This window comes from Mustela nivalis (assembly GCF_964662115.1).
Source record: "Mustela nivalis genome assembly, chromosome: 13".
NCBI lineage: Eukaryota > Metazoa > Chordata > Mammalia > Carnivora > Mustelidae > Mustela > Mustela nivalis.
The window spans coordinates 67,702,251-67,726,788 of NC_139032.1; the positions used below are offsets into that span (position 1 = coordinate 67,702,251).

The 24,538-nt window shown below is 42.2% G+C and overlaps 1 protein-coding gene across 4 annotated transcripts in view; it reads left to right on the forward strand.

The window, feature by feature from the left end:
- Positions 1-16,981, forward strand: part of FKTN (fukutin) — a 97,968-nt gene extending 80,987 nt beyond the window's left edge. For 3 of the 4 annotated variants that reach the window (XM_082695100.1, XM_082695104.1, XM_082695103.1), the window contains one exon: positions 13,621-16,981. In XM_082695100.1, coding sequence (XP_082551226.1) covers positions 13,621-13,972 — 352 coding nt within the window. In that variant the 3' untranslated portion in view covers positions 13,973-16,981. Of the gene's footprint in view, positions 1-7,949; positions 7,996-13,620 lie in introns of those variants that run through there. The other variant, XM_082695105.1, reaches the window with a different exon arrangement.
- The last annotated feature ends 7,557 nt before the right edge of the window (positions 16,982-24,538 follow it).

Consider the following 24,538-nt stretch of genomic DNA (forward strand, 5'->3'; position numbering starts at 1 on the left):
GTAGAGAGGTGGACCATGTCAGGTTATTTGTCTTTCCAGATGCCCTGGTTTCCTATGTCACCCGCTCTTCTCTGCAGCCACTTGCTTTATTACTTTTTTATTTGCAGGAGGTTAGAGAAGGGGAGGCAGGAAAGCTTCAGAGGAGGTGAGCTTATCACTAAGTGGCTCTGTGGGTCCTGTGAATGGAGTGACATTAATGTCCATGAGAATTTACAGCTTCTGTTGGCTCTGCAAAGATGTTTGTCTAAGGACCACTGGTAAAACAGAGTCAGCTGCAGGTGAAATCTTGCTTCTTTGGGCATACTTTTTGGTATTTCGCTTGTTTGGGAGCAATATTTTGTTTTGTCAAGGATGATAACTTTTTATGTCACTTTATAATCAAAGCATATAATTTCTCATATGAAATGGAAAAATTGGCTGTAACGCCTTGCATCACACCTAGGACCCCATGCAAAACAATGGGATAGAGAGTTTGGTACTTGGCCCCCAGTTAGGGCTCAATATCACCCCCGAGGTCAAAGAGTATCTGCTGTCCTGTCACAGCCTGCTAGCTAGTCTTCTCACATCTTTTCTCGCCCATCCTGGGTACAGCAGCCAGAATGCTCTTCTCTTCTCCTTAAAAAAACAAACAATTACCAAAACCCTCCCATGGCCTTGGAAACATTCATTCCATAGAAACAAGCTATGTGTCCTGGGACAGAAGGCTGGGGGCAGCTGTTTGGAGAAATGAGTCAGCGCTGTCTTGCATTCATTCAACAAATGTCTTATCAAGCAGCTTTTATGAGCAGCGAGCACAGTTTGTGGGGTTTAGTGACTAACGAAGCTAAGTCCTTGCCCTCTTGACATTTACAGTGTATAGCAGGCAAGCCAATGAGCAAGTAAACCAGAATGAGATTTGCTTTGAAGAATTCACCATGGTGATGGGGCTTCCTTAAAACACCAGAGTCTAAGGAATTTTAATTTACCAAATAAAGTTTCACAGAAAGATAACACCTATGACCAAGAGTCACACCCACACATCTACGAATTAATCGTAAAATAATGAGCACAGTTTTATTTGGGAAATGCAGAGTAGATTATCATAATATAAAATTCACGACAAGAAGCAAGACAAAGAAGACCATTTTTATATTGATATGGGGTTTATTCTCTTAATCAATGAAGCTTCCATGAGTCTTCATGTTTCAAATGCATTGTATCTTAAAATATAAAGATCTAAACCAAGTAGTCCTGGAAAAACTGAAAGGAGGGAACAGACATGAAGCAGTGGAGGGTGATTTTCATACAGCTCTGTCAAAGAGATTAAAACAGACCAAAACTTCCAAGAAGAAGGTGAAGAATCGATTTACTGGAGGTATATAAAAACACTTTATTTATTTATTTATTTATTATTTTTTTTAGACACTTTATTTTTCAAACAGGATATTTACCTCCTTTTCTATTGCTTATCGATCATTTATAAGAGTTGATCATATGTTTTACCAAATAGAAGTTCTCAATGAATATCCCAAAGCAAAAAAATAGAGAGCATATCTTTGACAATACCACAGTGAAATTAGAAATTAATGGAAAATTGTTTCCAAAAAATACCACCATAAAGAAATTTTAAAAGTACTTTCAAAAAGAAAAATTAAAATAAACAACAGATGTTAGAAACTAATGACAACAATAGTATAAATGGAAACACAGAGTGACACCAAAGGTATGTCAGAAGAAAATTCATAGCCTGAAAATTAATAAAATAAACATTCAATCTAAGAATGGGAGGTGGAGAGAGAATGAAATAAACATAAGCAAATGAGAAAGAACAGATTTAATAGAGTAGACATTGATACATTAGAAAATCATAAAAATGTTGGAACCCAGGGGTAGTTTTCAAAAAGAACAATAAAATGTATAAGATTCTGCAAAGCTAATCAAGAAGAGAGAGAACACATATTGTGAGAACTGTGAAAGGCAACACAAATACCGGTAGATAAATTTTTTATTTTCATTTTTTAAGAGATTTTATTTATTTATTAGAGAGAACATGAGCGGGAGGGAGGGACAGAGGGAGAGGGAGAAGCAGGCTCCCCACCAAGCAGGGACCCCAACATGGGGCTCGATCCCAGAGCTATAGGATCAAAGGCAGACTCTTAACTGATAGAGCCACCCAGGTGCTCCAGGTATATATATATATATTTAAAAATCATCAAATAGCTGTATATAACACTTTATTAATGATTTTGAAAATGTCAAAGTTTATATGTCAAAGTACCAAAATTAACTTAAGAGATAGAGCACCTGAAGGAACAAAACCTACCTGAAAGGATTTACTAGTGAATTCTATTAACTATCAAGAACTAGCTAATCCATATGATGAATGAATTGATGGCTGCATACACAGTAGGGACGGAAGAAGGGATGGATGGATGGATGGATGGATGGATGGATGGATGGATGGATTGGGTCCTGGAAATGCAGAATTGGGGATTGGAAAGGGAGTTAGAAATGAGAGGGGAGGAAGGAGTTTTAAGATTGGATAAATAAAGCTGATGCTTGACCTCCAGCCAAAATGACCTTGGCCCACAACCACCTGGGCTGACAGAAATCCCTTCTGATCAGCACGGGAGTTTTGACCTGCTCCGTTTCCGACCTGGGCCGGTTCACCCCTCCTTAGGCAACCTGGTGGTCCCCCGCTCCCGGGAGGTCACCATATTGATGCCGAACTTAGTGCGGACACCCGATCGGCATAGCGCACTACAGCCCAGAACTCCTGGGCTCAAGCGATCCTCCTGCCTCAGCCTCCCGAGTAGCTGGGACTACAGGCGCGCGCCACCGCGCCCGGCCAGAAATCCCTTCTGAAACCCTCAGGTTTGGTCTCTCCTGAAGCTGACAACCTCTGCACGGAAGACTAGAGGTCCAGTGTTCACAAGCTAATCCAGACAGATCAATTAAACCAGTAGAACCAGGCTCTCCTAGTGACCTGCCTTTCCCTCAGCAGGGGTCTGCAGGTGCAGTCTCTCCAGGGGGCAGTGGGAGCCATGAATAGTAAGGGTTTTAGCTTGAGCACACAGAGGCATTTAGCTGCCCAAACTTAATCCCCCAATAATCGGATTATGTAAATTCCTCCTTCAACCCCTTCCCGGGAGGAACCGGACCTAGCCCCTAACTCCCAGCACTGGGAGACTGGGATAGGAGAGGGCCCATCATCTGAAGAATCACTGCTGGTGGCATGATGCCCCCAAATGTTTCCCCATTTTAACAATGATAAAGGCAGCAATAGTGTGTAAGACAGGTTTGAGAAGAAAACAGATGTCGACCCTGGTCAGTTGTGCCCCTTTCTCTGAAGCTCCTGTCCAGCTGTGCACAGATCCCACTTACAGCTTCTTGTTTTATTTTGCATCACACGTTTCTGATCTTGTGGTCCAGTTGCCACAATTCTTTTTTTTACAATCTCAGAATATGCCACTAAGCACATATATTCCCTTACAAGCTTTCAGCTAAGATAAAGGTTGTATAAGCCCTTGGTTTAAAATATAACCTCCGGTCTATCAGAATTGTGAAATAACAGGGCATGGTAGAAAAGCTTGGGCAGTGGGAGGCCACAGTTCCACTTCCACAGAGCACAGAGAAGACGGAAGAGCAGAAAGAGGACAACTTGGGGATGTTTGCTGGAAATATCAAGTAGTGTTTCTAAAGGCCCCCTTTGTGCACAAGTTGACCAATTAATTTTGTCCAACTCACCCTCCAATTCATCCCTTGCATTGCCACCAGAATGAGCCTTGTATCCTGTAAATCTAAACGGATGCTCCCATCTTCAGTCCACACAGCTGGTGTCACATGACTGTCTTCTCCACTCCTACCAGTGTAATTCCTGTAATCTTCTCCATTCTTCACCCCAGATACCCAGGCAACTGGGACCACTACCTTTTTTTTTTTTTTTTTAATATTTTATTTATTTATTTGACAGAGAGAGATCACAGGTAGGTAGAGAGGCAGGCAGAGAGAGAGAGAGGGAAGCAGGCTCCCTGCCGAGCAGAGAGCCCGATATGGGACTCGATCCCAGGACCCTGAGATCATGACCTGAGCCAAAGGCAGCGGCTTAACCCACTGAGCCACCCAGGCGCCCCGGGACCACTGCTTTTTTAGATACACTTTAGATGGCCCTGTACTAGCCCTCCTCCAGTACCCAGCTGGGGCCCATGTCCCACATTCTGGATCACGTTCTGGGTATCCAGGACCCTGGGATTTAGACCAGGTATCTAGGACCTGAATTTCTGCTCCAGTGGCCATTTTTAGAACCTACACAGGGCTCTTCCTTAGGTCCATGTGACCTGGAAGTCCACATCATACACATAAGGCCCTTCACAGAGTAGAACAGAGCTAAGCAGTGAGAACAGAATGGAAATGGGTCAGGAGTCTCCATTGGTTCCTTTCTCCTGCGTCCCACAAATGTCAGAGGCAGCCTTGTGTCAGGGCCTGGTTTAAATGCCATCCCTCCCACAAGCAATCTCTGATCCTCCAACTAGAATTAGTGTTCCTCCCCATTTCCAAGTTCATACTCTCTGACACTCTGGACTGTCTTGTATTTAGTCATTTTTTGTCATGTCTCTCCCTCCCAAAGGCTGTGAATTCCATGAAGTCAGATGTAGCATTTTCTTCACCTTCTCACCTCCCGAGACTCTAGCAATTCATGCAACAGCTTTTTAAATTTATCATTAGAACTGCATTTTTTTTTTTTTTTGAGGAGGGGGACAAATAACCCCAAAGTCTCAGTGACTTACACCAGCAAAGATTTAACCCTCACTCATGTTACATGAGAACCATGGTTGGTTATGGGTTTGCTCCACGCCTTTCAGGCTGAAAGAGCAACCCCAAACATAACTTTCACATGATAGCCCAACTAGAATCACTCTTAAAGCTCCCACTTCATCACCCCAGACAGCAGGTCTGCTCACATTTCATTGGCTGATGCAAGTCACATGGCCAAGCCCAGCGGTGGTTGGGGAAGTCTTCTCCCATCACCTACAGGGAGGCACTGTCAGTCCATGGCAATGGGTGGGGCTATATAATCCTCTCCCAGGGAAGCGAGCCAGTAGCTGTCCTTACAATCCTATCACTGTCCCTATTTTCCAGATGAGGAGACTGAGGGAGGAAGAAGTTATATAATTGGCCTAGGATCACATAAATGGGGTGGACCAGATATTTCTCTTATTTCTTTTTATTTTTTAATTAACATATAATGTATTATTTGCCTCAGGGGTATAGGTCTATGAATCATCAGGCTTACACATTTCAAAGCACTAACCATAGCACATACCCTCCCCAGTGTCCATAACCCAGCCACCCTTTCCCCACACCACTCACACCTCCAGCAACCCTGTTTTTTTCCTGAGATTAAGAGTCTCTTATGGTTTGTTTCCCTCCCAATCCCATCTTGTTTCATTTTTTCCCTCCCTACTCCCCATGGCCCACTTGCCCTGCCCCTCAAGTTCCTCATATCAGAGAGATCATATGATAATTGTCTTTCTCTGATTGACTAATTTCACTTAGCATAATATCCTCTAGTTCCATCCACGTCACAAATGGCAAGATTTCATTTCTTTTGATGGCTGCATAGTATTCCATTATATATATATACCACCTCTTCTTTATCCATTCATCTGTTGATGGACATATAGGTTCCTTCCGTAGTTTGGCTATTGTGGACATTGTTGCTATAAGCATTTGGGTGCACACGCCCCTTCGGATCACTACCTTTGTATTTTTAGGGTAAATACCCAGTAATGCAATTGCTGGGTTGTAGGGTAGCTCTATTTTCAACATTTTGAGGAACCTCTATGCTGTTTTCCAGAGTGGCTATTTCCTGACTGGTTAATTTGAGCCATTCTGACTGGTGTGAGGTAGTATCGCTTTGTGGTTTTGATTTGTATTTTCTTGATGATGAGTGATGTTGAGCACTTTTTCATGTGTCTTGTTGGCCATCTGGATGTCTTCTTTGCAGAAATGTCTGTTGGTGTCTTCTGCCCATTTCTTGATTGGATTATTTGTTCTTTGGGTGTTCTTTGGGTGTTCTTTGGGTGTTGAGTTTGATAAGTTCTTTATAGATTTTGGATACTAGCCCTTTATCTTCTCCCATTCTATTGGTTGTCTTTTGGTTTTGTTGACTGTTTCCTTTGCTGTGCAAAAGCTTTTGATATTGATGAAGTCCTGATAGTTCATTTTTGCCTTTGCTTCCCTTGCCTTTGGCGATGTGTCTAGGAAGAAGTCGCTGCAGCTAGGCCGAAGAGATTACTGCCTGTGTTCTCCTCTAGGGTTTTGATGGATTCCTGTATCACATTGAGGTCTTTCATTCGTTTTGAGTCTATTTTTGTGTGTGGTGTAAGGAAATGGTCTAGTTTCATTCTTCTTCAGGTTGCTAACTTTCCCAACACCATTTGTTGAAGAGGCTGTCTTTTTTCCACTGGACATTCTTTCCTGCTTTGTCAAAGATTAGTTGACCATAGATTTAAGGGTCTGTTTCTAGATTCTCTATTCTGCTCCATTGATCTCTGTGTCTGTTTTTGTGCCAGTTCCATGCTTAGACCATAGGTTTCAACCTGGGTAATGCAACCCCAGAATCCTTTACTCTTATCCACTATGCGGTAATGCATTGTGAGTTTATTGTACTAAATTCTATGCTGGGTCCTTCAGAGAATGTGATGTCTAGAAATTAATTACTTATTCATTCATTAATCAACCAATGTTTGATGAATGCCTATTCACTGGGGTTGGGAGGAGATAGAATATATAAGTAAAATATTACTAAATTGGGGGTGTGGTGGTGATGCCTGGGTGGCTCAGTGGGTTAAAGCCTCTGCCTTCAGCTCAGGTCATGATCCCAGGGTCCTGGGATGGAACCCCACATCAGGCTCTCTGCTCAGCAGGGAGCCTGCTTCCCTTCCTCTCTCTCTCTCTATCTCTCTCTCTCTCTCTCTCTCTCTGCCTGCCTCTCTGCCTACCTGTGTTCTCTGTCAAATAAATAAAATCTTTTTAAAAAATTACTAAATGGGAATGAGCACTAAAGAGAATAAAGCAGGGTAGGTTGATGAAGAGTCCCTATGTGTGTGAAGTACAATGTTAGATGTGATTCTCAGAGACTCTGCATGAGAAGATGACGTTTGACCAAAGATCTGAAGGATCTCAGCTCCTTGAGGGCAGGGATTTGTGTCTGTTTTGTTTGAAGTTGTCTCCCTGCACCTGAGCAGGGTAGGCCATAGTAGGTGATAATGGTGGAATGAATGAATGGAGGTGGGGGTGGAGGTGGGAAACTATATGGATAACTTGGAGGCAGAGTGTTGGAGGCAGAGACAGCAATGCAAAGGCCCTGAGGCAGGAGGGTGTTTGGTGTGTTCCTGAAACAACAATGGTCAGGGTGGCTACATTTGACTAAACCACAGGAAGAGAAGAAGGAGACAGGTCAGGTGAAGAGTATTTTAGGGGCCATTGTGAAGACTTCAGATTAACTCTCAGTGAAATGGAGAGCCACATAAGGGTTCTGAACAGGAAGTGACATGAATCCAAACTGGATTTTCATAGGTTTCTTCTGGGTGATGCTGGATAGCAGAGAGAGCATAGAAGAAGAAAGCCGAGTAGAAGGCCACTGAAATAACCAAGCTGTGTGCTGAGCACTGTGGACCCGGAGATGCCTGAACCGGGTGTCTGCCCAGTGCAGTGACCGCTGTGTATCACTGTGCATCTTCATCTCTTGGAATGTTTAGTGAAAACGCAGATTTCGAATCCCACCCCCACAACCGCTGATCTAGTGGGTCTGGGTTGTGGGCCTGGGAAGCAGGGCAACAGGGAGTGGGGAGGGAAGGGGGGGAATCCCGTGCGGGAAGGGGTCCCGTGAGTCCCGGAGACAAAGGACCGCGTCCTATAAAGGCAGCGGTGGCGGCGCGGCGTCCAGGCGAGGGCGCACACGGCCAGCCACGGCGACAACGACGGCGCGGTCTCCCGGCTCCAGGCGAGGAGGTGCGTCGACCGGGGCGGGGGGGGGGGGCGTGGGGGGGAGTGGGCGCTACCCGGGCGGGGTTCGTGGGCCAGCGGGTCTCCCGCGCAGCCCCGGAATCCGAGCCTCACTCGCCCGGGAGGACAGAGGTGTGGAGGCGACTTGGTAGCAGCTACCAGGTCGACTCAGTGAGAAGACCCGGGGGTTTCTGAGTAGGGGTGGTGGCGCGACTGCGGGGAAGCAAAGTGATGCCCTTGTGCGTCGGCCTGGCTGCTTCACCTTGGTATGCGATGCTGAACGCACCCCGCAGCACCCCCGAGGGCCGTTAGGGTAGCTTCTGCGTCTGGGTGAGCTACTTCCCCGCACCTGGCAGGTGCGAAACTTGAGCGCCTGCTGCTTTCCTGGATGCAGACTTCAGGCTAGGGGGAGTGAAGGTTATAAAAAGGAAAAGACAGAAGTAAGGAAGTGAAGTGGGCTGGGGCTCCAGGTTGGGCGCGGTGGGCGGAGAATTCAGGTGTGTCAGGCGGCGAGGCGCAGGTGGAAGAGGCAGCTCTCCGGGAGAGCGGGGTGCCCTCCCAAAGACAGTTACTCACGGTGAATGTATTTATTTAGAGCATCAACGTGCAGAGTTGAACACATACTATTATGTGTATGTGTTCCGATTTTTAAAGGACATATGTATTCTATATAAAGGATCTATATTATATTTACGCACACCAAACTGGCTACTGCTGGGGAGTAGGATTGAATAGATAGATAGAGACACTTCTATTTTTTAACTTTATGCACTTGTGTACTGCTTGTTTGTCTGTTTCTTGGATGAGCATGTGTTACTTCTATAATGATTTCAAAAGGCAAAACTATTCCCAGTGTTGGAGTTTCTGTACCTTTCCCTAACCCAATTCTAGAGGCTACCTTCCATCTCTTTCTTTCTGGAGTCTGTTTTCACTTATTTTCAAGAAAAAGACAAAAGAAGAGACAAATGCACATGACCAAATGACTGGAGGAGAAATTTTAAGTCTTATGAACAAAGAGCCATGTGAGTCCGAATGCCTGGGACAGGCCACCGCAGGAATGTTCTTGGTGCCCCAGGCTCTGTGTGCAGAAACCACTGTCACAAAAAAGCAGCAATCCCTTTTGGGGGCATTGGTCACTTTCTGTAGGTGCGTAACTGTCATTCTTCTCTCTGGTAACTTGTTAACTTCAGTGGTGACAATATAATAGAGAGAAGTTTGTACACCCCTATATTCCTATATTCCTACTATTTTTACCATTACATTCGTCTTGCCTAGGCATTCCTAACCCCAGGTCCGTGACACCTACCCAACCAGAGGCATGGAACTAAAAATCAGGGGTTCTATATGCTTGGATGGGAAAAAATTACATCTTCATTTCCAGTAACCTTTGATCTAAATTTACCATTTCCTTTATTTACTAATGTAGGTAATAAAAAGTAGTACTAGTGATGAGGTCACCAATAGAAATCTTAAATACCTTAATCCACAGACATTGCATATCTTTTGATTACACATCACTATGTAGAAATTATAGTAATAAATACTTTATATGTTAAAAACAAAACATATTATTACTGTTTTGCATTTTAAAATTATTTTAATAATTATTTGGTGATTTTATGTGTTATGTATTTCAGTTCATGCATTTAAAATAATTATTCTGAAGAGGGAACAAAAGGCTTTTTACTTTATGTATTTTGAATCATTGTTCTGGGAGATTGAGTCCTCTCTTAGGCTTCCCCAGACTCCCAGAAGAAACCATGGTGCAAAAAGTTTATGTACTCTGACCTAGCAGAAGTCGGTGGTGACGAAGATGCATCAATACAGAGGCGTGGGACACACGGCTGTGCCACTTACTCCCCATGTGACCTGGGACAACATGTTTTACCTCTGTTTTGACATCTATCAGATGTTTTCTGATTCTGCGGCATCTGGTGCATTTTTTAAGCTCTTAAATTATTCTGAAATCAAGCTTAGCAGTAATCAGTCCTTATAACTGGAAAAGCACTAAGTGCAATTTTCCTTTGATTTAATGAGTACATTAGTAATTTCCCAGTGACCACTGCTTTGAATTTTCCCAGCTTGTTAAAGAACTGATTTCTATTTCCCCCTGTGGAGGAGAGTAACACCCTTGAGGATAAATCAACAAGGCATTATTAAGCTCCTTCTAGGATGGCAGGCTACATTTCTGAAGCCCATCTTTTCCTCTCCTGATTTCCTCTGTCTGCTTCTAGCACAATAGAATCGAGCCCTCTTAGAAGAGAACACCAGTTAGTTTATCCTGCTTAATCTTTTTCTTCCAGCTTGAAAGAGACGCTCCCCCCCCTCCCCCGACCCCGACCACAAGGGACCAGAGTTGACTTAGTGAGTGAGCTAAACTCTCTTTTGACAAGAGAAGCTTGAAAATAACTTTGCTCCCACAGTCCCGGCTGCAACGCAGCCAGCCTCAGTGTAAGCTAAACTGGATAGTTTTCTATCTTAAAATCCCTTAATTTAGGTTCAAACTGTCATATGTTAATTTTACTTGGTTACAGTTCTGACAACACTCATATTTTTTATTGTAGATAAAAGATGAGGCTATTTAGACCTGACCAAGTAAGATCAAAGGCAATAGGCAGGGCACTGTGGCTTTTTAGAGCAGAAAGAGGCCCCCCGCATCACCTGGTCCACCCCCTTCAGTTTGGAAGGATACATGGTATGCCTGGAAGGCCCCTAGAATACCTGGAGTAGGTGCTGCTCTCTCCATTCACAAGGCACTGGTTTCCTCAGGATACAGCGGGCAGCACCATGTCCGCCACATATGGTCAGTAAGTGTTGATACGTAAGCTCAGTGTGTATGATTGTATCTGGATCATGGGTCCTACTAAACGTTTCTCCACAGAGACCCAAGTGGCTGGTGGAAGGAGCCTGAGACCAGCCAGTGAGCTTGGGCTGCCATCCCTTTCCATTATCACTGGGTTCTCAACAGAGCCCTCTGTCTCCAAAACAGACAGAAGCGGGAAAGGCAACAAGTGCAGGGATGGGGAAGTGTCCTGGGGCCATACGCATGACTGAAAAATGCTATTCTTTGGAGTAACGACCCTTCCCATCTGCATAGGGAAGAGAAGCCTTGTATTTATTAAGCACCTATGTAGCAGGCACTGTATTGCCTCATTTATGTATTTATATGCTTCACAGAATATATTATAAAACCTCACAAGAACCCTGGAAATGGCTTTATTTCCATTTTCTAGAGAAGAAATCAAGGCTTAAAGAAGTTAAGTGATTTTCTCAGAATTGTATAACTAAGAAATTGGGAGCTGAGATTCACAGCTGGGTCTTTCTACATTAAGGCCCATAAACTTTTTTAGCTTTTGTCAATTATGAAGCAAATAATATATGAATCCTTTTTAGTTATAAAAATGTAAAATATTACCCACCTATGTCAGATAAAACACACCCATCTCCTTTTTCTATCTGCCCCCAACCCATGGTCCTCCCCCAGGGAACCACGGTCAACACTTTAGCCTGAATCCATCTAGGTATTTTGCTCTGCATACACACACACACACCCCAACACACACATCCATAGACAGATAGAGCAGAACAAACAAATCCATAAATCAAGCTCAGACCTTTTCTACTGCACTGTAGCTGCTTCATTAGGAAAGAAAAATGCTATGTTGCAATGAACTGTTTTATTGGTAGAGGTAATAATTGTGATTAATATTTATTGACCACTGGCTGTGTGCCAGACCCTTCACTAAAGTGGTTTATGTGGATCATCTTATGTGTCCTTACAGGTGGCACCCCGAGTCCCCTTTTACTTACGAGGCATTTGATACACAGAGAGTTTAAGTAGATTGCTCAGCTAAGGAGCAGAAACAAAAATCCAAACCAAGTTCTGGCTCCAAAGCCTCTGTCCTTACCCACACGAAGATGCTTCCATTGGCAACGGATCCCTATAGAGTCAGGGCTTGAGGGTAACAGAGTGCCTTGTTCTAATTAACTGAGATGTCATTTGGTTCCTACTGAAGGGCAGAGATGCCAGCACACAGTGTAGTGAAATGACTTCTGGACCATGTCGGTGGCCCTTGGCCAATCCCAGCAGTGCCTCCAATACTGTCTACAACCAACACTGCTTGCGTATGTATGCAGTGTGAGGTAATGCGTGAGAAATGATGCCTGGCACAAAGCAAAGTTAAGTTCCTCAGCTTATGGTTCCCAGAATGCTTTCACATCAAACTGTGAAGAAAGGATGGTATAATTCATGCCCATTGTATAGCTGAGGAACTGAGGCTCGGGTTGGTCAAGTGAGGCAGTGAGGCAGTGCCTCACAGCTGGTTCATGTTTGCTGCTGTGACCAGAACACACACCCTCTGACAGAGATGGTGGCGTTTCCCTGTGCTGAGCTCCTGCTGGACCTGCCTCCAGGACTGCAGGGATCTGGTGAAGGTACTGCTTCCTTCTCACCCAGAGTTTCAGTAGGGATGACGGGTTCCTATTTTCAGAGTAGAGCGCCCACCGCACGCCAGATCTCGGAGGGCTTTGTTTGCTCCTGCATCATCTGCGTTCCCATTAACGCATGTTAATCCAGGCTGCCTGGCAAAAGGGGCCTGTGCCTTTATGGATTAAAAATGGCAAAGGAAAATTTGGCAATAGATGGTGATAATCAGCTCTCCCCAAGTTGGAAAGGTCACCCAAGCACAGGCTTGTGGAGGCCTGAATATTTTCTGTTGCACCCACCTGTCTCTTGTCTTTTCTTCTGGTCATGCCAAATAGCCCCACTTCTGTCTTTCATACAATAGGGGTTCAAGACACTTCATCACTCTGTTCATCCTCTTCTAAACGTGGTCCAGGCTGGATATTTTAGATCTTGTGCAGTGAGGCCCAACTCTCCAGGTGAAGTTTGTCCGCTAAGAGGGGAGCTGCACTATTATCGTCATTCCCCAAATTATCTTATTAGGGAAATCTAGAACTACAGCTTTTTTTTTTTAAATTATTTATTTACTTATTTATTTATTCGACAGACAGAGATCACAAGTAGGCAGAGAGGCAGGTAGAGAGAGAGGAGGAAGCAGACTCCCCGCTGAGCAGAGAGACCGATGCGGGACTCGATCCCAGGACCCTGAGATCATGACCTGAGCCGAAGGCAGAGGCTTAACCCACTGAGCCACCCAGGTGTCCCAGGACTACAGCTTTTATTTGTTTATTTATTTTAGAGACTCCATACTTAACTCCCTATTGGCTAAATGTATATTTTATCTGCGCAAGCACTAAATCCTATACTATGCCTGATTCTGAATAATTTGGAGGAGTTGGTGATAAATAGTGGGGATACTGGGATAAAACCACCTTGCAACAGGAGGCTTCAAAACAGCTCAGGAGAAAAAGGCTGAAGGGTATTGTTCTTACCCTGTCCTTTTTTCTGCCACATTTTCTTCTCTTATTAGAAAACCCAATAAATAAATAAATAAATATTTTAAAAAAAGAAAAAGGAAAAAGCAAGCAAGCAAACAAATAAAACCCCCAAAACTAAAAATGAGGAAGTGGAATTTCCTAAATTTTGACGTGGGTCAAAAAGATCTAACATCTCAAATCCTTGGCAGGACATGCGACACCCACCATCGCTTACATAGTACTGGCCCTCAGGGCCCTTTCTCTTTCCTGTCTCAGGAGCTCAGACATGACCAGGAAGATCTTCACAAACACCAGGGAGCGGTGGAGGCAGCAGAACGTCAACAGCGCCTTCGCCAAGCTGAGGAAGCTCATCCCCACTCACCCTCCAGACAAAAAGCTGAGCAAAAATGAAACACTTCGCCTGGCAATGAGGTACATCAACTTCTTGGTCAAGGTCTTGGGGGAGCAAACCCTGCAGCAAACAGGAGTGGCTGCTCAGGGAAACATTCTGGGACTCTTCCCCCAAGGATCCCCCCTGCCGGACAGGACTCTACTCGATGACTACCAGGTCCCTTCACTTGACCCAAGTCACAGCATTGCGTAGTGGGGCTCCAGTTGTCATCACCCAGGGCAGCCCTTGCTCTGAAGCCACTGGCTGTTGACAGCCTTTTGCATGTTCCAGTGTCAACTTGATGAATAATTTGTGAGGAATGCACTTATGCTTCACGGGAGGTGGCTCAGGGACAGCTGCAGGGAGCCAGACAGAGGCCATGAGGAAGATGGCTTTGGAGTCTGCTACCCCCGGAGCTCCAGACAGAGCAGCCTGCCTCTATTTTATGTATCCAAGATCTGCATACGATGTTGTTTGGGAGGGGGGAAGCGTAGGTTAAAAACAGGCTTGGAAATCACGGTTTTACTCAGTCTGATTTCAATTATAAGGAAAGAGTTTTCCCATAACAGATCTCAAATGGATGAGTAGAAAATGCTTCCCTCAGAAAACATTTTACTGTTTGTTTTGAAAAATGAGGTATATGTGATCGAGGGTGAACAAAATAAGGTTGATAAATGTGAAGAGAGCCCTCACAGAAACCAACTTGGAGACTTGTGGAAACATGAGAGAGACCCTTCTCACACGTGAGGATTACAGGAACATAGCAGATACATGTGGAAGAGCTCTGCATCCTTTATCCCTGTGGAAATATGAAGTATTACCTGCATTGAACCATTTATATCTTTGTTATCTCTAAAGCTGAATGGTGGATTATATCTGTTAGAGGAAAGGACTTGATAATTTAAGAATTAGAGTTCCTGGTTTTCTTATGAAAAACAGGTAGCTAAAATAGGTTATCTAACGCCTTAGTTGCACATGTCAGACATTAAAACGTTTAATTCGGCCCAAGTTCCTGCTGATTTAAGACCTGTAAAATTCAAATATACTTATGAAAATATGAAAATAAATACTCCCATTTAATGACTCATTTAACAGAGAGCTTAGTTTAAACAAAAGATCTAGAGTAGACAATAGGAATGTAATACCAGACTTTAATGAATTAATGACTTTGTCATTTGTCTTCTTTGCTATGGAGCATTAGCTCAATCCTATGCCGGGAGGGGTGGTACCTACTAGTCAACGAAACAGCGTGGATCTGGCAGAACTACTCACAACCACGTGCCCCCAATGATTGGATTCAAAGATGGATTCAAGGATGAATCCCATAGCTGAGCCCAGAATACAAATAATGTCATTTGATTGTCTCTGGGACATGTTATTACCCTAAAGTTCTTGACAGTACATTGGTTTCAAAACCTTCTGAAGCACAGGTAGGAAATTGATGGATTTGCAATTATGGGATTCCTGTGTATACATAATAGATGAATTTAAATTTCCTGTGACTCTAGAAAGAGGGTATTGATTTATGGAAGGTTGAAGTAAGCCTCTTTAGTTTGGTGATCAGAAAAAAAGCCAGATGTGGCTCCCCCAGAATCTCATTCCCCGCAAATAACAAGGTCGTAATGCCATTAACATCTACACAGCATTCCCACTCATAGCCCAAAGCATTTATCCAATGCAATATGTTTTCCTTCTAGGTCCTTTTTTTTTTTTTTTTTAATATTTTATTTATTTGAGAGAGAGTGAGAGAGCATGAAAGGGGAGAAGTTGAGAGGGAGAAGCAGACTCTCCATGGAGCTGGGAGCCTGATGCGGCACTGATCCCGCACCTCGGGATCACGACCTGAGCCAAAGGCAGTCGCCCAACTAACTGAGCCACCCAGGCGCCCCTAGGTCCTTTCTTTAAACTGTGTTCTGTACACTTCCCTATGGACCCAGAATAGTCCGGGGAAACATAAGCACAGAGACTAAGGGACTTCCTCCTCATGTGCATTTCTTGCTCATGAGTTTCTATGGACTTAAATTTGTCCCCAGACTACCAACTGATAGTATATCTCAAAGCTTTGATGACAATTGTCAATTGAAAAACATTACTTACTCTCTCATCTGGCATTAAATTAAAATAACACTTTTGATAGTGTTTTTTATATTAGCTTCCTATTAACATGTTGCTGAGGAGGACACAGAGGACCTCTTTGCCTGAATGTAGGATTTTACTGTTCTTCTCAGAATTAGGGCCCTTTTCTGCTGTTGGAACCATGCCTGTGAGTACAGAGAACCTTTCCACTGAAGTGTAAGAGAGTGCTCCTGAAAAGTCATGAGGAGATTGAGTTATCATTAAACTATATGAGGGGGATAATGATTTAAAGAAACCCTGCAGGAAATTCCCTTGATAAATGAATAAACACTTAAAATATTACTTGATGTAATTCACCTCTTAAATTATTCTGCAAGCTTTGATTTTGGTATATCATGTTATGTGGGGTTAAAATGACTGTCAAAAGGAACTGTAGGAACACATGGATCAAAACCTTTGGCAGGGTATTCCTAAGACTGGAAGCAAATTCAAACATTGCTCTGTGGTCTTCCTTGGTGTCTTATACTCAACTTATACAGTGTAGTGGTAAGAATTTTCCATTAAAACACATTCTAGTTCACTGATGGTACATATCTTTTTGGATTATCGAAACCCAACAAAAAAGTGTAGGCGGATTATATCATCTATGCTACTCTGTTACTTGAAAAAAAAATGTTTGGACTGCTATGGGCACTACTAGAAACTTCTGGAAACCAGATATAAACAGGGCGCTTGATTTATATCAATCGTGAGATTGGCTAATTTCATCCTCATTTTATAGAGAAGAAAATAGGTCCAGAGTGTTATGAAGTGACTTTTCAGAGGTCCCATGGACAATAAATGGAAACTCAAGACATGGGTGCCTGATTTCTTGACCCAGTGTCCAAACTTTCTACAGACCTGTTCAACCTCTAAGTTTTTTAGGATTGAAAACAGATAAGCACCTTACTGTCATGCTTACCTCTTTTCAGTGGAGTTCAGTAATCTTCATATGCTTTTTTATTGAAGTTGATTTATTGTGCTTTATAGAATGTGATTAGATATATTAACCAAAGATTTTTTATTGATGTGTTTTATGAGTTTTTAACCATTGAATTTGCTATTGAACTATTAATTTATTGCAAATAAATTATTTAAGAAAAGAAATTATTCTTAACAAAAATAATTTCATCAATTTACTAAGCTTTTCCACCTATTCTCTCCAGCCTCACAACCACTGTTCTGGCTTTGACCCCCTCCCCCACCATTATCTTTAGTCTAGAAAAAAATCTAACATGCCCTCGTTAATCTTTCTTTTCTCTCTCTCTCTTTACCTCTGGCTCTCTCTTCATTTCACCTTACACACCTTCACCCTCACTATCTTCAAACCACAGCTGGGATCAGATCACTCCTTAGCTATCAAACCTTCAGCATCTTGTATACATGCTCATGAAACTACCTCACTTGATGGTCCCCAGACATGTTCCACTTCTTAATATCTCTGACTTTTCTCTTGTGATTCTACTTGCAGGCATGAATGTTCCCATTCTCCTTCTACTCACCCTTCCACCTGCACCAAATTCCACTCAATACTATCCTTCATGACTGATCTTCAATGCCACTCCTTCACAAAGCTGGACTCCTCTTAAAACCATCTTTTACATGAAGTCCCCCTAGATTTCCACCATTCAACTTGAACTCTCCTTTCTTAGAATTCCTTTTGTGCATCGTGACCCTTACTTCCTCTACTCTAGGTTACAGACGTCTGTGTGTATTCTGTCCCCCTTCTCCAGTAAGCTAAGATCTCCTAAGGAGAGAGATGGTTTCTAACATTTACTCCTCAGAACAGCCCTGCAAGAGACCTCACTTTCAAAAAGAGAAGACTGTATCAAGACTGCCTCTGTTAAGAATAATCCTCTAGCCTCCCCTAAAAGAGGACATTGAAATGAAATTTGAACAGGCTGTGTTTTCCTTAGAAACCCAAAGTCTAATGCTCTTCTTAACACTTTGTTTCTCATTTCTATTCAATGTGCCCCTGACAGCACCTGCCTTCGGAGGTTTCCCCACCTAAGAATGGTTTGAGATGGCCAAAATATGTAAAAGTTATGCACAATTGGCTTTGTCCTTAAAAAGGCAAAAGATGAAAGGAGTATGAGAGAATGGACAGCTTAACTGCTGACCCACAGGCCAAAGGTTAGTTAAAAGTCACATCCTTAAATAAAAAGGTCAAAGATAAGGAGGGAATCTAAAAGTCCAATGGCCATGCAAAGCAAGGGATTTAAAGTGGCAGGTGTTAGAAAGGAAAGCCAAGGAATGAATGCACTCAAAGGACCTCAGGAAGCCAGGGGCACAGTCTCCTAAAACCGCTTTTGCTTCTGGTACTGTTTGGTTTACCAGAAATAGGGAAATGTTCTGTCTTACTTTCTCTTTCTTGCTAATGACCTATCACCAAGAGATCTTAAAGAGCACTCAATTTTAACATAAATATGCATACATTTAGTTAGGTTTGTAATCTGCCAAATAAATTTAACAATTTAACTTCCAGAGCTCGAGAATTTCCTGGTAGTCAAGTGAAGCAAACTGTTGAATTGCCTTTTCTGCATAACTCTGACAAAACAGGATTATCACCCGGTATGTTCAGACGCTTGGACCTAAGTAATCATCCTTCTAGGAACCTATCATAAAGAGTTAATTGGAATTACAGTCAGAGACGTAAGTACGTGGATCTCTACTTCAGAATTTTACAATATACAAAAAATCATAATAATAAGAGTAAGAGCTCAGATTCTTGGGGTGCTTCCTGTATACTAGGCACTGAGCCAAGAGCTTCCAATGTATCAGCTCACTTAATCTTCATAACAATGTTGCATTGTTAACATTATATTAATGGTGTGTGATGTTCTCACTTCACAGAGGAGGAAACTGAAGTTTAGGAGATTATTTATCTTGCTCAATTTTCCACTGCAGAGTCAGAATTTGACTCTCAGTCATTTTTACTCAAAACTACTGCTTTTCACAGATTTATTTTGCAACAAAATTCTTAATTCTCTTTTATTTTTAAATTTAAAAAATTTATTACCTTTTTTTAATTGAAGTATATTTGACATACAGTGTTGCATTAGTTTCAGGTGTGAGAATTCTTTTTGTTGTTGTTTTAAATTTAAATGTAAATTAGTTAACATATACTGTATTATTTGTTTCAGGGATAGAATTTAGTGACTCATCAGTTGCTTATAACACCCAGCACTCATCACATCACATGCCCTCCTTAATGCCCATCACCCATTTACCCATCCCCTTACCCACTGCCCCTCCAGCAACTCTCAGTTTGTTTCCAATAATTAAGAGTCTCTTATAGTTTGCCTCCCTCTCTGTTTTTGTCTTATTTTATTTTTCCTTCTCTTTCCCTGTGTTCACTTGTTTTGTTTCTTAAATTCTACATATGAATGAAATCATATGGTATTTGTCTTTCTCTGACTGACTTATTTCACTAGCATCATACGCTCTAATTCCATCCATGTCATTGCAAATGGTAAGGTTCCACTGTTTTTGATGGCTGAGTAATATTCCATTGTGTGCATGTGTGTGTGTGTGCACATGCGCGCCATCTCTTCTTTATCCATTCATCTGTCAATGGACATCTGGGCTCTTTCCATATTTTGGCTACTGTGGACATTGCTGCTATAAACATTGGATGCATGTGCCCCTTTGAATCACTATTTTTGTATCCTTTGGGTAAATACCTAGTAGTGTAATTGCTGGGTCATAAGGTAGCTTTATTTTTAACTTTTTGAGGAAGCCCCATTACGTTTTCTAGAGTGACTATTGTAGACATTGCTGATATAAACATTGGGGTGCATGTACCCCTTCAAATCACTATTTTTTATCCTTTGAATAAATATCAGGTGTGGGAATTCTTAACTTTTAAAATCCTGTCTACTTTAATGGAATATCATGGGGCAGGAATATTACCCAATAACGCTACTGAGTCATCAAACAGCACCCAGAAGAATGAAGCCTCCTCTTTAGAAGCACCAAGCTGGGAATGATACCTCAGTAAAACACTCTGAGGATAGTGTCCTGCAGAGGCAGGCTTGAAAGTGAGCCGACAGGAGAAACTGTTCCTCTGTTTAGACTTGGCTTCTACCTTCCACCTTGGCTTGAGCATGAGCTACGGTTCAGGGCATTGGTACTTGTGAGTAACTCTGTGTGTGTGTGTGTGTGTGTGTGTGTGTGTGTGTGTGTGTGCGTGTGTGCGCGCGTGTGCATGCACAAGGTGGGAAATCTTCTCCACATCTACTGTCCTTCTGGTTTTAGCTTCTCTGGAGTTGAGGAGGAAGGAGGGTCTAAGGAAACAGACAATGTTTTTCTTCACTGGGTATGAGATTGCATTCTCTTCCTATATTCAGTTTTGACTGTTGGTATCAATTCTTTTTAACTGGTGATACAAGTCCCAGGTTTAGAAACACTGTGGAACAGCAGAGAATTAAATCTCTTGGATTCAGCAAGACTCTGCCTTGCACATAGTCTTATGACTACTGTGATCCTTTACCCAGTTTTGGAGAAGTGGAGAACTGTGGTGAATATTTAGCATCTGCTCCAGTAGTCTGATCACTTCAGGGAATTTTTTGTATCATTCACTAAATAAACCAACAAACTTTATCGTGTGCGTATGTGTGCACATGTTCTCTTTCTACCAATGTAATACACCCGAGAGTGCACAATTGTCAGCAATTGGGAAGCACGAACCCCGTCATACCTCACTACACAAAGAATGGATTTTGGAGGATTTAAAAAAATGAGACAACGGTGACTGGAAAATATGTCGAAGGGGATGGGCTCAGTTACACGAGACTCTGGGGTCTCTAAGAAAAGTTTGGAGGTTGTCATATCAGTGACATCTTTTGGCCTGTCCTTCAACTCCTTTCAGTGTGGACCAATAAGTAAATAGACAGGGTTAAAGCTGAAGATCTGTTGGCCTGAGATCCAGTTTCTTGGTGGCTCTTTAACACTCTACCCAAGGAGGTAGAAGTTGTCATTAGAGATCACAAAATGAACCAGATCCCACAGGAGGAACCAGGGGAACTGCAGCCAGGTGTCCTGGGATGTCCCCAGTCTTACCACAGGGCACGGTAATATTCACTTTTTAAAAACATTTTAAAATTAAAGTTTAAAAATATTTTAAAATCACAGACAGAGAGAGAGATCACAAGTAGGCAGAGAGGCAGGCAGAGAAAGAGCGGGGAGCAGAGTCCCTGCCGAGCAGAGACCCCGATGTGGGGCTCGATCCCAAGACCCTGAGATCATGACCCGAGCTGAAGGCAGAGGCTCATCCCACTGAGCCACCCAGACACCCCTCACATGGCAATATTCTAGATGGGACAGAATATTACTATGCCTGCTAGACGGAGGATCAGAGACTTTCCGGGCAAAAACTGGATACATGTTTAGCTTTTAAACAGTATGTGAGAGGAGAGCCCCAAATATTCTCTGAGTTTACTCTCCTGGCATGAGGGCACAAGTAGATTTACAAAAGAGAGGAGATGGCAACTGAGAACAAAACAATCAAATAAACAAGAAAATATAGTGTTTGCCAAATTGAGATCTGAATCTTCTAAAAAGCTTCTGCCTTGGAGCCCAAATTTAGGCAAACATATTTTAAAATATTTTGGAGTAAAAATTAGTTTTCAGGAAATAGTCATGTGCATAGTTGAAAAGAGAACTTTCTAAGCAAAACTTTAAAAATACAAAATTTCCAAGGCATAAACATTCCCCCTCCCAGCACTTCTGTTTAAAGAATGAATGTGTGAGTGTTACCCAGTGAGATAAAATGTTTAAGTAGATGAGCTAAATGTGTAAAAAGTTAAAAAGCTATACATTATATCCTTGTGGCTGTAAGTATACTAAAATAAAATGGTCTCAATTCAACTGCCATATTTTTATAAATTGATAAGGTGTTTTAAAATCTATAGTTCTTAAACTATAGTCTTTATTTTTTTAAAGATTTTATTTATTTATTTGACAGAGAGATATCACAAGCAGATGGAGAGGCAGGCAGAGAGAGAGAGAGAGAGAGAGAGAGAGAGAGAGAAGCAGGCTCCCCGCTGAGCAGAGAGCCCGATATGGGACTCGATCCCAGGACCCTGAGATCATGACCTGAGCCGAAGGCAGCAGCTTAACCCACTGAGCCACCCAGGCACCCCTAAACTATAGTCTTTAAAAGTAATATTTTTTAAAGATAGAATTGAGATAATAGGGGAAATATAGTAGTATGCCCAGGAAATAGTTATGAAAAAGTCACTTCCCAAAGCTATATTTTTTAGTTAGTAGGCTCTATGCCCAATTTTTTAGTTAGTAGGGCTTGAACTCAACGCCCTGAGATTAAGAGTTGCCTCCTCTACCAACTAGCAAGCCAGGCACCCCTAAAATGTTATTTTCTAAAGAAAAAAAAAAAAACAGAACAAAACAAAAAGGAGAGTGGGAGTGGAGTTAGTAACAGCAGTTTTTGTTTTGTTTTGTTTTGTTTTGTTTTTTAAGATTTTATTTATTTGTCAGAGCGAGCGAGAGCGAGCACAGGCAGACAGAGTGGAAGGCAGAGTCAGAGGGAGAAGCAGGCTCCCGGCTGAGCAAGGAGCCCGATGTGGGACTCGATCCCAGGATGCTGGGATCATGACCTGAGCCGAAGGCAGCTGCGTAACCAACTGAGCCACCCAGGCGTCCCAGTATTTTTTTTTTTTTAAATATTATTAAGCTCTGTGAAAGACAATGTCAAGAATAGGAGAAAACAAGCCACAGATTGGGAAAAAAATATTTTCAAAAGATGTATCTGATAAAAGACTATTATTCAAAATATACAAAGAACTCAATGAGAAGAAAACAAAAAACCCAATTAAAAAATTGGCCAAGACCTTAATATACACCTCACCAAAGAAGATATACAGAGAGCAAACAAGCATATGGAAAAATGCTCCACATCATATGTCATCAGCAAAAGGCAAACTGAAACAATGAGATATCACTACACACCAATTAGGACAGTTGAAATCTGGATCACTGACAGCATCAAATGCTGGAGAGCACGGGGAGCAGCAGGAACTCTCACACATTGCTGGTGAAAATGCAAAATAGTAGAGCTGCTTTGGATGACAGTTTGGCAGTTTCTTATAAAACTAAGGATATCCTTCCATACCATCCAGCAATTGCACTCCTTGGTTTTTACCCAAAGGTGCTGAAAACTTAGGCCCACACAAATACCTTCACACGGATGTTTGTAGCAACTTTATTTGTAATTGCCCAAACTTGGAAGTAACCGAGATATCTTTTAGTAGATGAATAGATAAATAAACTGTGGCAGATCTAGACAAAATAATAATATTCAGTAGTAAAAGGAGATGAGCTATCAACCCACAAAAAGACATAGAGGAAACTTAAATGTGCATCACTAAGTGAAGTAAGCCAACCTGAAAAGACTACTTGCTGTATGATTCCAACTACATGACATTCTACATGACAAAACTATGGAGACAGTTAAAAGATCAGTGATTGCCAGAATTGGGAGAGGGTAGGATAAATAGGGAGAACACAGGATTTTTAGGGCAGTGAAATTCTTCTGTATGATATCATACATGTTATTATACATTTTTTCCTCCAGTAGAAATTTTTTTTTTAAAGATTTTATTTATTTATTTGACAGAGAGAAATCACAAGTAGGCAGAGAGGCAGGCAGAGAGAGAGGAGGAAGCAGGCTCCCTGCTGAGCAGAGAGCCCGATGCGGGACTCGATCCCAGGACCCTGAGATCATGACCTGAGCCGAAGGCAGCGGCTTAACCACTGAGCCACCCAGGCGCCCCCTCCAGTAGAAATTTTTAAAAGATTTTATGTATGTATGCATGTATTTAGAGTGTGAGTGGGGGGAGGGAGAGGGAGAGGGAAAGAGAGAATCTTCAGCAGACTCCTTGTTGGGTGTGGAGCCTAAGAGGGAGTGGCAGGGGTGGCGGGGGGGGGGGGGGGGCGGGGCTTGATCTCATAACTCTGAGATCATGACCAGAGCCAAAACCAAGAGTCAGATGCTTAATGGACTGAGCCACCTAGGTGCCCCTCCTAGTAGAAATTTTATTCATTTATGTTACATGTTGGTAAGCTATACTTACCAACATGGAACATCAACAAAAACTAGATTTTTAAAATCAGTAACACTTACTTGCGTGAGGTTATGTAATATCTAGTTATAAAGTTAATTGATGATAACAAAGATGTTGTTTTAGTGAATATAAAATTAGAATTTTAAAAAATTCCAGTAGAGTTAACATACAGTATTATATTAGTTTCAGCTGTACAATACAGTGATTCAGCAGTTCTGTAGATCACTCAGTGTTCATCATAAGTATACTGTTAATCCCCTTCACCTGAGTTTAGGATCCTCCTATTTCGCCACTTTCCATATGTCATTATACATTTTATCAAAACCCTTAGAATGTACAACACCAGGAGTGAACCATTATCTTTTAACTAATTTATCTGTATCTTTGTGCAAATACAACTGTATATTCTCATTTCCTTCTTTCTTATACCATCTTCCTTTCTTTCTTAACACTATAGCCTGGAGATCTTCCAATACCATAGAGAACTTTCGTACTCTTGTTAACATCTGCCTGTATTATATCATAAGAATGTACCTTTGTTACTGAGGGACACTGGATTTTTTCCCAGCCTTTTGCTGATACT